At 57.5% G+C, this 14,194-nt stretch overlaps 1 protein-coding gene across 2 annotated transcripts in view; it reads right to left on the bottom strand.

Moving 5' to 3' along the window:
• The window catches only part of CELSR1 (cadherin EGF LAG seven-pass G-type receptor 1), a 138,559-nt gene extending 124,863 nt beyond the window's left edge, over positions 1-13,696 (bottom strand). For both annotated transcript variants that reach the window (XM_003783422.3, XM_023509426.1), the window contains exon 1: positions 9,860-13,696. In XM_003783422.3, coding sequence (XP_003783470.2) covers positions 9,860-13,442 — 3,583 coding nt within the window. In that variant the 5' untranslated portion in view covers positions 13,443-13,696. The remainder of the gene's footprint in view (positions 1-9,859) is intronic.
• Between the last annotated feature and the right edge of the window lie 498 nt (positions 13,697-14,194).

The raw sequence follows: 14,194 nt of genomic DNA, 5'->3' as shown, positions 1-14,194 counted from the left end.
GAGGCCAGGGCTGCAGGCTGGGACTAACAGGCACAGCGTTTCCTTGGATGATGGTGAAAATATTTTGGAACTGGACACAGGAAGGGGTTGCACACACCATGAATGTGCTGAGCACCCCGGCCTTGTTCATCTTAAAATGGTTAACACCATATTATGTGAATTTCATCTCAGAAAAAAAAAAAAAAAAGAAAAAAGGAAAGCGATCTCGCCAAACTGTTTCAATGTATCAAAATACCAATGAAAACCACTTGAACCAGCACATGTACCCCTGGTTTTGAATCCAAGACTCGGTCATGAGGGGAGGGACTGAGGACAGCCCTGGGCTGCGCAGAGCAGGGGGCTGAGATCCCCTCACCCCCCACATCCCTACGACTTGGGGCCCCAAATCCTACAACACTAGAACCCTCCAGACGGTGCACACACCGCCACTGACACTGCCCCTTCCTCTCACCCAGGGCTTTTAAAACAGGAAATGTTTACCTGTGTGGCTTTTAACATGCAGTTAAATAACCAAAATTGATTTTATTTAAGTGTCAACCCCTTTGGCCATTTACAATGTCAAGACATGGGGTGACTGCTGGAAAATGCAGAGCAAGGGAGATACCTGAGCCCAGCTGGGGGGCATCAGTGACCCAGGAGCCAGCTCAGCACTCCAGCTCCAGAGTAAAAAAACACTCCTGAACCCACAGCAGACGCACCTGCATCCACACCTCTGCCCCTGAGTAGCTCCTGTCTCCTCAGCATTCTTTTTTATTGTGGTAAAATATACATAACATAGAACTTACCACTTTAGCTTTTCGGTGAGGGGCTCAAAGTGATCCTCCTGCCTTAGTCTCCCAAGTAGCTGGGACTACAGGGGCCTACCACCATGCCCAGCTAAATGCTTTTTTTTTTAAATAGAAAAAACATTAGAAAATATTTAATAATATTAAAACATCAAAGTCTCACCATGTTGCCCAGGCTGGTTTTGAATCCTGGGCTCAAGGGATCCTCCCACCATGCTGGGATTGAAGGTGGGAGCCGCTGTGACCAGCTCCGCTTTAACCGTTTTTAAGGTCTAGTTCAGCAAGATTAAGCTGAACGCTGTCGTCCAACCATCACCACATGTATCTCCGGAACTTTTTCACTTTCCCAAAGTGAAACTCTGCACCCACGAAACACCAATGCCCCCTTCTTCTCTCCCAGCCTGGCCACCATCTGCCATCTGTCTCTGGACTGGACTGGTCTGGGCACCGTGTCACAGTGAAATTGCATGGTATCTGTCCTATTGTGACAATGGGCTTATTCCACTGAGCATGAGGCTTCAAGTTTCATTCTTGATGCAGCATATATGAGAATTTCCTTCCTTTCTAAGGCTGAAAAATTCCCCGATGTCTGACAGACCCCCTTCTGTTTACATGTTCATCGTTGATGTGATTTGGGGCTGTTTCCACCCCTGGCTGCTGTGAACATGGGTGTGTAGATGGGTCTTCAAGACCTTGCTTTCAATTATTTCTGCCTATATGCCCAAAGTGGACTGCTGGCCCATCTGGTAGTTCCATGTCTGTGTGAGGACCTGCCATTCCGTCTTCTACAGCAAGTACACCCCTGGACATGCCTGTCCACAGCACACCACTGCTGATCAAATGCATAATTTCTCCACATCCTCACCAGCACTTGCTTTCTGGTTCCTTTTTTATTTTTTTTATAATAGCCATCCTAATGCATGTGATATCTCATTATGCTTTAATTTGCATTTCCCTGGTCACGGATGACACTGAGCATCTTGCATTTACTTACAAGCCATCCGTAAGTTTTGAAGAAATATCTATTCAAATCCGTTGCCCATTTTTAAAACTAATTTTTATTTTCTTGTTGTTGAGTGGCAAGAGTTCTTTTTTTTTTTTTGACCAGGAGCCTCAAGCTATCCCCCTGGGTAGAGTGCCATGGCAGCACAGCTCACAGCAACCTCCAACTCCTGGGCTCAAGTGACTGCCTCAGCCTCCCAAGTAGCTGGGACCACAGGCGCCCGCCACAACGCCTGGCTATTTTTTGGTTGCAGTCGTCATTGTTGTTTGGCAGGCCCAGGCTGGATTCGAACCCGCCACCTTGGGTGTACGTGGCTGGCGCCTTAGCCACTTGAGCCACAGGCGCCGAGCCAGGAGTTCTTTATATATGCTGGATATTAATCTCTTATCCAGAGATATCTAAATTCAGACATACAAGAGATTAACAGGGCCAGAAGGGCTGGATTTGCCCAGCATCGGGCAATCGGCGCTGGGCAGGGAAGGGGGAGCAGCCCAGGCCTCCTCTCCAGTGCAACCTCAGGCTCACTCAGTTAGCCTGTGTCCTGTGAGGAGCATCATGACACAGCAAAGGACCCCTGCAGGGACCCCAGTTGTGTGTGGCTATCTCCAGCAATGGACTATACGGTCGCTGAACAACTTCATTCTGACTATGAAAACAGTTCTTGAACAATCAGCTCACTGATAAAGTGTTACTGCCCTGCCAGAGAGTTCTTATCTCCAAATGCTAACACACCAGGTGATTTTATTGGAATGAGTCGCTGTTAGTTTACCTTAACCAAGAGTCATTTAGATTAGATACGGAAAAAAAATCCTAAGAATATAAAAAAGACACAGAACTAGGAGAGAATACAGACTATTGAACGGAAAGAAAAGTCTTGATTGATGGACGGCTGGAAGGAGAGAGAAGAGGAAGGTGGGAAGAGGGAAGGGAGAGAGGCTGGAAGGCTGGAAGGCAGGAAGGCAGGCGACTCCCGGGATGGAGGAGTCTGGCTCTCTAGGCCAGCAGGCCCCTAAGAGGACACACCAGCTCAGTGCGAGCCCCTCACCTAGCATCTGCCTCTCCCCGCCCCCAACAGAACCTCAGGCTCTGATCACAGACACGGCGACCTCATAGCAGGGCAGGCTCACCTCCCTGCACTTGGTGTCCACGGGTCCTGGACTCCAGTGCTTTCTACAGTAGCTTCAGTACAGGAGACCCTACGGGGGCCCGGCAACATCTCCCAGGACCCCCTTCTCCACCATCAGCTTCTCGCCTGTCCTGCAGTGTGGTGGCCCCTGCCCAGCCAGGTGGAATGAGGCACGATGTGCATACAATTCTCAGCCCTCCTGTGGCACATGACAGTGTCACTCAGACTGAGTTTCCATCCCAGAGAATCTCCAAGCCTTCGATAACGGGCATCAGCACAGCGGTTGTTGCCTCAGATTCCCAGGGTCTGGGCCCGGCCCTTCCTGCTCCACAATCTCTCTGCCCTCAGTTTCTTCCCTGTAACATGGGGATTCTGCTGGACTTCAGAGAGATGATGTGGGCTGACCCAAGTAGGAGCCTGATGGTGGGAAGCAGGTACGTGAGGGTGGGATGGTAGCAGTACTCCTGCTGTCCTCCAAGGCCCTCCCCTGAGGCCAGCATGACTCCTTCCACCGGCCAGTCCCTTGGGACACTTGTGTGGGGGACACTCACAGGCCCCAGCTCCCAGGGACCTTCGTGTCACCCACACAATCCCTGTGACCACTGGAAGGGGTTCAGCCCCTACGCTGGGGTGGCTGGGAAGAAAGGTGTGACACCACACAGTAACCTTTAAAGAGTCCCTCCCACTGTGTGTGTTTTTGAAACGGTGTTGGCCGGCATCCAGGACATCAAGAGAACAGGGAAGCTGGCGTGGGGCTTTTTCCCAGCTTTGGAATGTTCACGCCCCACAAGGGGAACTGATTACCAAGTATCCACAAGTTCCTACCTGAAGCAAAAGCATGGAATTCAACCACCGGACGTGCCCTGGAAAATGCCTGTCCCTCTCACCCAGGGCCAAAGGCCCCAGCCATGCAGCGGGTGGGGGCGTAAAGATGGCCCTTGTTCCATGTGGCTCCCTCGGGCCCCAAGTGAAGGCAGGCCCCTCAGTCTGGCAGGTGGCCATCTCCCCGAGTCCCTCTGTGGGCACCCCTTGGCTCATTTAAGAGACAACCCACAAACATCTGCTGAGCACCTACTGCATGCCCCAAACCGGGGGAAAGCAGAGGGAGGCCCACCGTCCCCCACAAAGGGGTGACCACTGACACCCTCACGGCCCAGACCCCAGCCCTCAGGGTTTCCCTGGATGACCGTGTTCCCCTCCCAAAACAAGGGAGCAGCAGTTACAGGGGCCCTGTAAACAACCTCCCAGCACTCCAGAGTCTCATTCTAGAGCATTTATATGAACCTGTGTGTTCAGGTTACAGGACAGGAAGAAAAAAAAACTCAGAAAATGATTTCCCCTGAGGCTTGAACTGCAGAAACCGTGCCAAGCCCATGACTACTTTCCACATGCTGTGCCCCACATGATAAAATCTACTTCTCTTTGGATTCGAGTGCTGGAGGGGACAGAGGCCGTGGCTCAGGGCCACCAGCCACACCCTGGCCCGGTGGCTGCTGCCAGCCCCGCCCCCTCCCCACCTAGCCTATTCCTGAACAGGTCCTGCCCTCGGTTTTAATGCAGGCGCCCTATGCACCAGCCCAAACCCAGGTGGGCTCTTCAGTGGTGACATGGGGGCCTGGACCGAGTTCTGGAATCACCAATACCTCCCCTTTCCAGGTGGGCCAAACACCTTTTTTTGACTGGCTCCCACTCAGGGGCTCAAGGTACTTTCCCAGAGTCTCACTTGCCTGCCACTCCACCTGAGCTGTGAGAAATCATCACCCATCACTCTGCTGGGTAGCTGGTGCATAGGTGGGCACCCTGCCCCTGCCCCCATACCCCACCCCCAGGCCCTGCAATGGCCTGCGGGGCTCCCCATCCCTCCCCTCCATCAGGGCCTGAGGACTCAGGGGGAAGCTACACACAGCTGGGCCTTGAGGGCCTTCGAGAGACACTGAGGCTGCCCCCCGCCCACACCCCCGCCCTCTCCCAGTGCCCCTGCAGGTGCTGGTGCCCACTCAGGGCGAGGCCTGCATGGCGAAGGGTTGCAGGAGGGGCCAGGAAGGCCGAGCACAGGAACCCAGCAGCTCCCTCCAGGCCCTCAGCTGGACCGTGTACAAGTTCCACGTCCCCATGGCCACCCTGCCTTGTCTCCCAGCCTGGCCTCATCCACCCCCCCACTTATGCCTGACAACCTCAACTGCTCCTCACGAGCACCCTCAAGCCCCCCACCGTGGCTCTCCTGGAGGCCAGCTGGTCTCAGCTAACCCGGGTCAACTCCGTCCTCAGGCTTACTGACTGCCAGAGCGCATCCATCAGGGATGAGCCCCTTTGGGACCCTCATGCCCCCTCAGGCCTTCCAGATGCTCTTCCTGCTCCAGAATTCACGTGGAGCCTCCTTGCCCAGCAGGTCACTCAGCCAGGGTTCCTCAAGGCTGGCCTGGGCCTCATCCTAACTGCCCCACACCCTCTGCTCTGGTACCCTCATGTCCTCTCAGACACGATGGCCACCCCTTGGCCATGACTGTCCTCTCTGCCTGCCACAGAGCTGCCCAAGACTGTGCTAACCATCTGGGGACATGACCCCAGTTGTCCCCTCCTGTCCAGACCTGCATATCCAGTGGTTTTTAGGACAATCTTCAAAGTATTCCAGCCACAACCATGTGGGGCCCTAAACTGCAAGGACCCAGCTTAGAATACACCCTCCCCTCCCTCCGCCCCAGGCAGGTCTCTCTGGAAAGCACAAGCTGAGGGAACAAGGCTCCGGAGTGCCCTTCTGGGTTCCAGTCCCAGAGCTGCCACCACAAGCTGGTGTCCTGGGCACCCTGTTCTTGGGTTCCTTGTCTCTGAGATGTCCTGGTGACAGTACCGCCAGACATGAGGGAGGCAACGGCAGGAGAATTTATAACAGTCGCTAACCAATGGGGGTTCGGAGACTCCCTCCACTGACAGTTTGTTTTCGACTGTTCTATTGTTCAGCTTAAACAGACCGCTTTGGTGAGGTCAGTCCCTGACTTCTCCCAGACCCTCGACATTGGTCAGCGACTTCATCTGCTGGCCCAGGAGGTGCCTGGAGGGTTCCTGGCACCTAGAGCACGTTGGCTACAGGGCCCTCAAGGCCACCAGTGTGACCATCTAAACCGGGGCCGAGCCGTATCTCCCCTCCTGCTCCATTCTCCCACTAGGAGAAACTTGCCCACTACCCGCTGGGACACAGGCCCAGCGCCCATCCTAACCCTCCACAGTCAGCTCCCTCCAGACCCATCTCTCTGCTAGGCACATGCTTCCCATGCTCTTGCCGGCCCTGGAGGGTCCCTGGCCCTCCCTGATATGCAGGCTGTCCTCACCTCCCTGTCCTTGCTCAGCTCCCTGTCTCCCACAGTCTATGTGTCCCCAGTGTCTGGGAGTCAGGGCCACACTGGGTGCCCACACTGGCCCTGCACACAGTGGGTGCTCCACAAGTGAATAAACACTCATTTGCTCCGGAGCCAGTGTTCCTCAAGGCCTGAGCAAGCCACTCCCAGAGTTGTCAGAGTCCCAGGATGGGTGAGGTGTTGGCAAAAGTGCCTAACTCTTCCCAGAGAATCCAGATCAACAAGACAAGTGTGTTAAGACTGTCTGACCTTCTTCCACACTGTGAGTTTCAGAGAAAAATAAAGAGCCGAGCACCAGACAAAGCCAGTGCAATGGGCAGCTCCCTGCTTCACTGTTCATTGTCTTCTGTGTAAAAGTCGCCGTGATATCCTGTATTTAACCACACAAACACTTCTCAAAGCTTTATCAAGCCTAGACGACTTCATACCATCCACTCCCGACCAAGGTAAATGGCAAAGAGGTTACTCAACCTTCCTATTTCCCTGAGTTCCAGGACTTTCTGACATACTTGCATGACTCACCCACCAGTGACTCTCACCTACCAACGCTCCTTCCCCACGTCTGTGGGGATGTGCCACACAGCAGGGGAGACTGGGAAGGCACCTTCCTACCAGGAGCCATGTTCTGCAGTTTGCATGTTCAAGATGGATTCAAAAACCAACTTCCAGAAAGACCACAGAGAATATTCCATGCTTGAGTTGCCACTGGGTGATTAGCCACACTGCTTTGAAAAATGCAAACACAGCTTTTATTATTACACATTTATAGTAAAAGGTTCCTATCACAGAATTTTAAATCTCATGTAGAAAACACCCACTGCCGGGCGCTGTGGCTCACGCCTATAATCTTAACACTCTGGGAGGCTGAGGTGGATAGCCTGAGCTCAGGAGTTCAAGACTAGTGTGAGCAAGAGCCAGACCCCATTTCTACTAAAAATACAAAAACTAGCCGGGTATAGTGGCACACGTCTGTAGTCTCAGCTACTCAGGAGGCTGAGACAGGAGGTTCTCTTGAGCACAAGAGTTGGAGGTTGCTGTGAGCTGTGACACCACAGCACTCTACCCAGGCATTTGAATCTCACCATATTCACACTTCAAAAATTTTTCAGACAGGGATTCACCCTTAGTGGGCTGCATGAAACTGTCAATACTACCTTTTCACAGTCAAAATGATGGTGCTAAACCCCAGACCAGGAGAAAGGAACTGCCCTCCTCCCACCATGCTGCTGGGCACCGACTCAGGTGCCAACCTGGGCTCCTCTGCTGAAGACAGGTTTAGGCCCTCCCCGAACGGCCCCCACCAGAGCTAACCTGCCTGCCTGTCCCCTACAGCGCCGCTAAAACCGTAACCACACATCAAAGGCTTTAGGGTAGGGCTGTAAATCCTGAGAAGCCAATAACACTTCATTGAAAACAGTATTTGCATTTGAAACAACAGCCTTCCAGCACTGTTCCTTAAGAAACTGCCTCTAGTTATTCCAAAGGCCCATCTTTGGTTTGCTTTCTCCATAGTGTTTAGGGGTTTGGAACTACAATCTTACAGTCCAGAGGCAGCAGCTTCTTGGGAGCATTTAACAGGAGTCAGATGGCTCTGAAAGTCACTGGGGAGCAGGGCACTCAGCCGGCACAGGAATAACTCAGATTAGCAACTAACTCCTCAAAAACTTGTCTCTTAGGTAAGGCCAGAGAGTGCGAAAGCTGGGCTGGTGCCCTGCCTGCTTGCTCACTGACTGTGAAACCACTGACCTCTTCATCTGTGGAATGGGCAGGAGAGAAATTCACCTCCCAGGGACCAAAGGAACAGAGACAGTATAAGCACAAGGGTCTACACCCCTGCTTGACAGAACCCCATCACAGGTAATCGTTACCATCTAGGGGGTGGAGGTCACAGATAAGTAAATGGTAAAAAGTTCCTACCATAGAATTTAAAATCTCACTCAAAAATTGTCACATAGAAAATGAACACCTATTGCCTGATGTACAGGAGGGGATGTCAGCAAAAGAGCCAGAGCCAAGGACAGGATCACTGAGACAATTACTACCCAGCACAGAACCGCCACCCCACCTTCCACCGTGGTCCAGGCTGTGCCCCCACCAGGTGTCACGGCCCTCAGCTAAACCCAGCCGTGAGGCTAACTTGGAGGGTCCACACTGCTGATATCACAGGCCAGCAAAATATCCTGCTGAAGCACCATACCCCCCCACACACACAAAATCTAAACCCGCATTGCTTTTACACAGGCCAAATTTTCCATTCTGCTTCATCGAGCAAATAAAGTGGTAAAGGAAAACTATGAATCCGAACATCCATCACGCTGGTTAACAATTCATCCCTAAGGGCCCATTCCGTACACTTTACACATTTTTACAATCTCACAAATCCTAAAATATCCACCAACAAGATAGAGTGTGCTGCCAAAATCCATCTGAAGGATTGCATCATTTCAAAACTGCATCTGTAAGTTTCAGATCTTACATACAACTGGCACTGAGACCTGTTTGCTGCTCAGCTCTCTGCACAACAGAATCACTGCCAACCGGGAAACAAAAGCCAGGCAGAAAATTAACGGCTTCCTTCTTCCAGGGCTCCCACGGCAATATTGTATCCTAATAATTTATTGTTTAAACAACCTCTCTGAAGGTCTGAGCCCTTTTTGGCAGCAGTTTGATCTCATAAATGAGGATGGGGGGGCAGACAAGGCCTCTCGCAGAGCCACTGGGGGTCCACGTATTGTTCTCCCAACCTCTGCCAAATCCTTCTCTTGACTCTGCATCTCCCAATTCCCAGACCCTCTACTGTGCCCCTATCCCCAGCACTGCATGCTGGCCCTGGCATGCAGGGGACAGTGGCATGGAGGGCAGGCTGCCAAGCATGTGGTGGCTGAGTGAGCCTGACTCATCTTCTGTTCACCTGCAGCCCCAGATCTGGTGAGCAGGGTCCCACACTGGCTCCACCACTAATCTGGGCAGGCCTCTTAAGTAACACCCAAATTATAAGCCCACATCCAGGAGCAGAAGCTAAGATCAAACAAAACTATGCTTTTCAAAGAGCTTGCACAAAGACGGGTGCACAGAACCCAACTGTTATTATCTGGAGGAGACAGAAAAGCCAGACCAAGGGAACACTGGCCGTATTACAGGGTGACTCAGGGACCTGTCCAGCAATTTCCAACGGTCCCACCTGGAAACTAATGGGTATATAAAGCGGGCAGTGACCTTTGATCTTTCCGGAGAACCACATGGCTGGCTGGCTAAAGAACATCCCCAAGCAAACCCTGTAACCTAGCTAACCCCAGGCCAGGTTTTAATAGTATGGTTCAGGAGCCACTAGCCTGCCCTAGTCTTGAACTTGAAGCAGCCTGGGCCTGCTCTCAGCAAAAACGCTGAGGGAAGCAGTGTGGCGCCTCTCCCACTCGCCAGCCTAGGTGGGGCGCCCGCCCCCAGCATCCCACCGGAGGCAACAAATCCCCAAAGAGTTGCCTGAGCCCTGCCCAAATGCGCCCTGGCATGTCAGGTGGGGCCCTTGGCGGGTCCCTGCAGCTCTCCAGGCAGCCTGTGGGGAGCTGCTCCTCCCACCCCACCGGCCACTCACCAGACACAGACACCTCCATGAGGGCCTCCAGGGGTCGGTTGTTGTCCAGGTCCTTGCTGAGCTGCAGCTCCCCCGTGGAGGGGTCCAGCAGCAGGAGGTGAAGCTCGTTGCCCTGCAGGAAGGTGTAGTTGAGGCTATCAGACAGGTCAGGGTCACGGGCAGGGATGCGGCCGATTACGCCAGTGGGGAAGCTGTTGGACTTATTGGTGACATAGTTGTTGAAGAGGATCTGGAAGTCAGGCAGCACTGGCGGGTTGTCGTTCTGGTCCAGGAGGCGGATGTGCACCGTGGCTCGGCTCACCAGCGGGGCCGATGTGGCCTGTACCACCAGCACATACTCCCGCTGGACTTCAAAGTCCAGCTCCACCAGGGCACGCAGGTCCCCACTCAGCAGGTCCAGCTGGAAGACCTCCGGCACATTGCCTTCCACAATCTGATACATGATCTGGGCGTTGGGGCCTTCATCAGGGTCATCGGCATGAATCCTCGCCACCACCGACCCCACGGGGCTATTCTCCTCTACAAACAGCTCCAGCTCATCCCTCTCAAACACAGGGGGGTTGTCGTTAATGTCTAAGACAGTCACCTGGATTTCCACCAAGGCACTTAGTGGAGCTGGGCTGCCCCTGTCCACAGCCAGAGCCCGGAGGCTGTACACAGCCACGTGCTCCCGGTCCAGCCGGCGCTGGGTGCGGATCACGCCGGATGTGGGCTCGATGTAGAAGTCCCCATCACCATCGTCCCCACCCTGGAAGGTGTACAGCAGACGACCATTGGGGCCGGAGTCCCGGTCTGTGGCAGAGATCTGGAGGACGCTGGTTGACGGTGGTGCATCCTCAAAAACGGAACCCTGGTAGAAATCCCGCAGGAACTGGGGGGCATTGTCGTTGGCATCAAGAATGAGGATCTCCAGGGAGGTTGTGTCCGACTTCTGAGGGATGCCATTGTCCCGAGCCGTGATGGCCAGCGTGTAAGCAGCCTGGTCCTCATAGTCCAGCTCCGTGGTGGTGTAAATGGTGCCCGTGTCCGGATCAATGCGGAACTGGGGCACAGGGTCCTCCAACACATAAGTGACGCGGGCATTCTCACCCGTGTCCTCATCCGTGGCGCTGATGGTGGCAATGGAGGTGCCCACAGGCTGGTCCTCGCTGACACTTACCGTGTAGTGGGAGCTCTGGAAGACTGGCCGGTGGGTGTTGGCGTCCGTGATGTTGATGAAGACCTGTGCAGTGTGTGAGCGCATGCCATCGGACGCCGTCACCGCCAGCACGTACTGTCGCTCTTGCTTGTAGTCCAGCGGCAGCGCGAGGGTGATAAGGCCGCCGCCACTCTGGCTGCTGAGCGCAAACCGGTTGCGGGTATTGCCGCCAGTGAGCTGGTAGGTGATCACGCTGTTGGCGTCGCGGTCCTCGGCCCGCAGGGTCAGCACACTGCTTCCCACAGCAGCGTCCTCGTTCAGACGAACCTCGTACATGGGCTGCGTGAACACCGGGTCGTTGTCATTCACGTCCAGCACCGTGATGGAGACGCTGGCGGAGGAGCTCATGGGTGGCGAGCCGTGGTCCACCGCCTCCACCGCGAAGCTGTAGCGCTCCACCTCCTCCCGGTCCAGTTCAGCACACACCGTAATCCAGCCCGAGCTGTTGTGGATCTGGAAGGGGAAACCCGGGGTGGTGGCAGCGCTCTCAGACCCAGGTCCCGCGGAGGCTGTGTCCACCAGACGGTAACGCAGACGGGCGTTCTCACCCGCATCGGCATCCACCGCCTGAATGTGCAGCACGGAGTAGCCCAGGGGCACGTTCTCCAGCACGGCAGCCTGGAAGGGGCTGCTCACGAAGATGGGCGCGTTGTCATTCACGTCCAGCACCTGCACAGCGACCAGCCCCGAGGAATTGATGAGAGGAGGCCGGCCCCCATCCTGGGCCTTGATGCGCAGCGTGTACTCCCGGATGGCCTCAAAATCCAGCGGGTTGATCACGTCCAGGCTCCCGCTCAGGGAGTGCAGGTAGAACTGCCCCTTCAGGTTCCCACTGACGATGCTGTAGTGGATGGCCGCGTTCTGGCCTTGGTCCCTGTCCGTGGCCTGCACACGCAGTACTGCAGTGTTGACCGCCACGTCCTCGGGCACCTGCACCACATAGCGCTTCTCGCTGAACTGGGGGTAGTTGTCGTTCTCGTCCTCCACTACGATGTGCACGGTGGCCGTGGCGCTGAGTGGGCCGGGGTTGCGGCCCTGGTCGTCGGCCTCCACCAGAAGCCGGTACTCGGCCCCCTCCTCCCGATCCACCACGGCCCGGGTGCGCACTACTCCCGAGCGCGCATCAATCTCGAAGATGCCGCCTGCGCCCTCCAGCAAGCGGTAGCGCATGTTGGCGTTGGAGGGCGCGTCGCCGTCGGTGGCTCGGATGGTCAGCACCTCGTAGCCCACCTCGAGGTTCTCGCGAACACGCTCGCGGTACTCGGACTGCTCGAAAACCGGGCTGTGGTCGTTGGTGTCGCTGACCGTGACGGTGAGGTAGGTGGCGGCCGAGCGCCGCGGAGAGCCGTGATCCACGGCGCTCACCTTGAGGACGTGCGTGTCCTGGGTCTCGCGGTCCAGCGCGCGGGCGGTGCTCACCGCGCCGGTGTCCGAGTCGATGAGGAAGTAGCCGTTGGAGCGTTCGTCGAACAGCGCCTCCATCTGGTAGCTCAGGCGCCCAGCCTCGCCCGCGTCGGGATCGTGCGCGCGCAGTTCGATGACCGCGGTGCCGGCAGGTTGGTTCTCAGGCACCGACACCTGGTAACTAGGCAGCGGGAACTGCGGGCTCGTGCTGCCGCCCGCGCCCCGCCGGGCCCGTCGCGCCATCGCCACCCTGGCTAGAGGCGGGCTTGGCGATGACTGCGGCGACGGCAACGCGGAGGGCGTCCCTGCTGCGGCCGCTTCCAGCACCAGCTCCACCCGGACGGCGCCGGCAGCGCGCCGCAGGGCGCACAGAAGGCGCAGGCGGATCGAGCTGCCGGGAGGCAGGCAGATGGGGCCGGCCCGGCAGTGGGGCTCGGGCTGGGCCGAGCAGCTGCAGGCGGGGAAGCTGGTGAGGGCAGCTAGCGCCGAGTGCAGCGTCGCGGCGCCGCCGCCGGGGGCTGGAAAACAGAGCGCCCCTCCAAACCCGGGAACTGTGAGCACTGCACGCGCGCGCAGCTCCGCACCAGGGGCCCGTCGGCGCCGCGGCCAGGATCCGCAGCCAGGACCCTGAGCGCGCGCCTGTAGGCGAAGGCTTAATGCTGTCGGAGAGCCGCGGGCTACCAGGCGGACGTGCAGCGGCAGCGGGCGCCCCCCCAGCCGCGCGCAGTCCCGAGGCCCCGCGCCTAGCCCGCGCCGCCGTCCTGCCAGCCGTCCTTCTCGGCTCACGTCCAGCAGTTCCCGCAGAGCCCGGGGCGTGCGCGCGGTGTCCAATGAGTAGGTCCAGCCAGGCCCCAAGGCGAAGGCGCGGGACCCTCCGGGCACGCGCAGGTCCCAGGCGGCCGCTCGCAGCCCCAGGGCCGGCAGGGCGGTGGCGGCGGCCAAGAGCAGCAGCGCGGGCAGCACCGGCGGCGGCGGCGCCATGGCCCGGAGCCCGAGCCCGAGCCGGGCGCCCGAGCACAATCCATGCACCCGGCGCGCCTCCGCATCCACCCCGCGCGGCCCCGGGGCGGCTCCTGCACGCCCGGCGCCGGGTCCTCCGGACGGCCCGCGCCTTGTCTCCCCGGGGACCCTGGCAGAGACACCGAGGGCCGCGCACCCGGCCTCCCCCGCAGCTTCCACTTCGAGAGCACTTTGCGAAAGTTTGCAAAGTTGGTTTCAAGATGGCTCCTCCGCCAGTCCCGGGAGGGCGCCGCACATCAACCTGCAGCGGCGGTGGCTCCAGGCGGCTCCAGGTGGCTCCGGCGCGGGCTAGGCCGGGCAGGCGTGGGAAGCGGGGCGGGCCCCGATCGGGGCGGTACGATCCCCGAGCGGGCTGGCCCGCGCCGTTCTGCTCAGACCCTGGCTATCGGCTGCTGCCTGGGCGGTGAGCTCTGCCTGCGCCCCCTCCGCCCGCGTTCTCCCCGCCCCCGACCGGCCCCGCCCCGCCCCCGGCCCCGCGGCTTATTGTTCGGGCCCCGGGGGGAGCGGGCCCGGAGGTGTGCACGGGGAGGATCGCTATGGAGACGCGGGGGCGCGGCTGGGGTAGGGGGTGCTGGCCCAACCCTCAGCGACCTCCCCACTCGGCCTCCCGGGGAGGAGGGGCTGAGCGGAGGAGCGAAAGGCGGGGCTGGGGGGCCTCTGGCTGCCACTACCCGCCCGGCGGTGGCTCCACACGTCGGGGGCGGGAGCGTGGC

This window comes from Otolemur garnettii, unplaced genomic scaffold (assembly GCF_000181295.1).
Source record: "Otolemur garnettii isolate 467f Iridium unplaced genomic scaffold, OtoGar3 scaffold00007, whole genome shotgun sequence".
Taxonomy (NCBI): Eukaryota; Metazoa; Chordata; class Mammalia; order Primates; family Galagidae; genus Otolemur; species Otolemur garnettii.
This window is presented reverse-complemented; position numbering and strand designations above follow the sequence as displayed.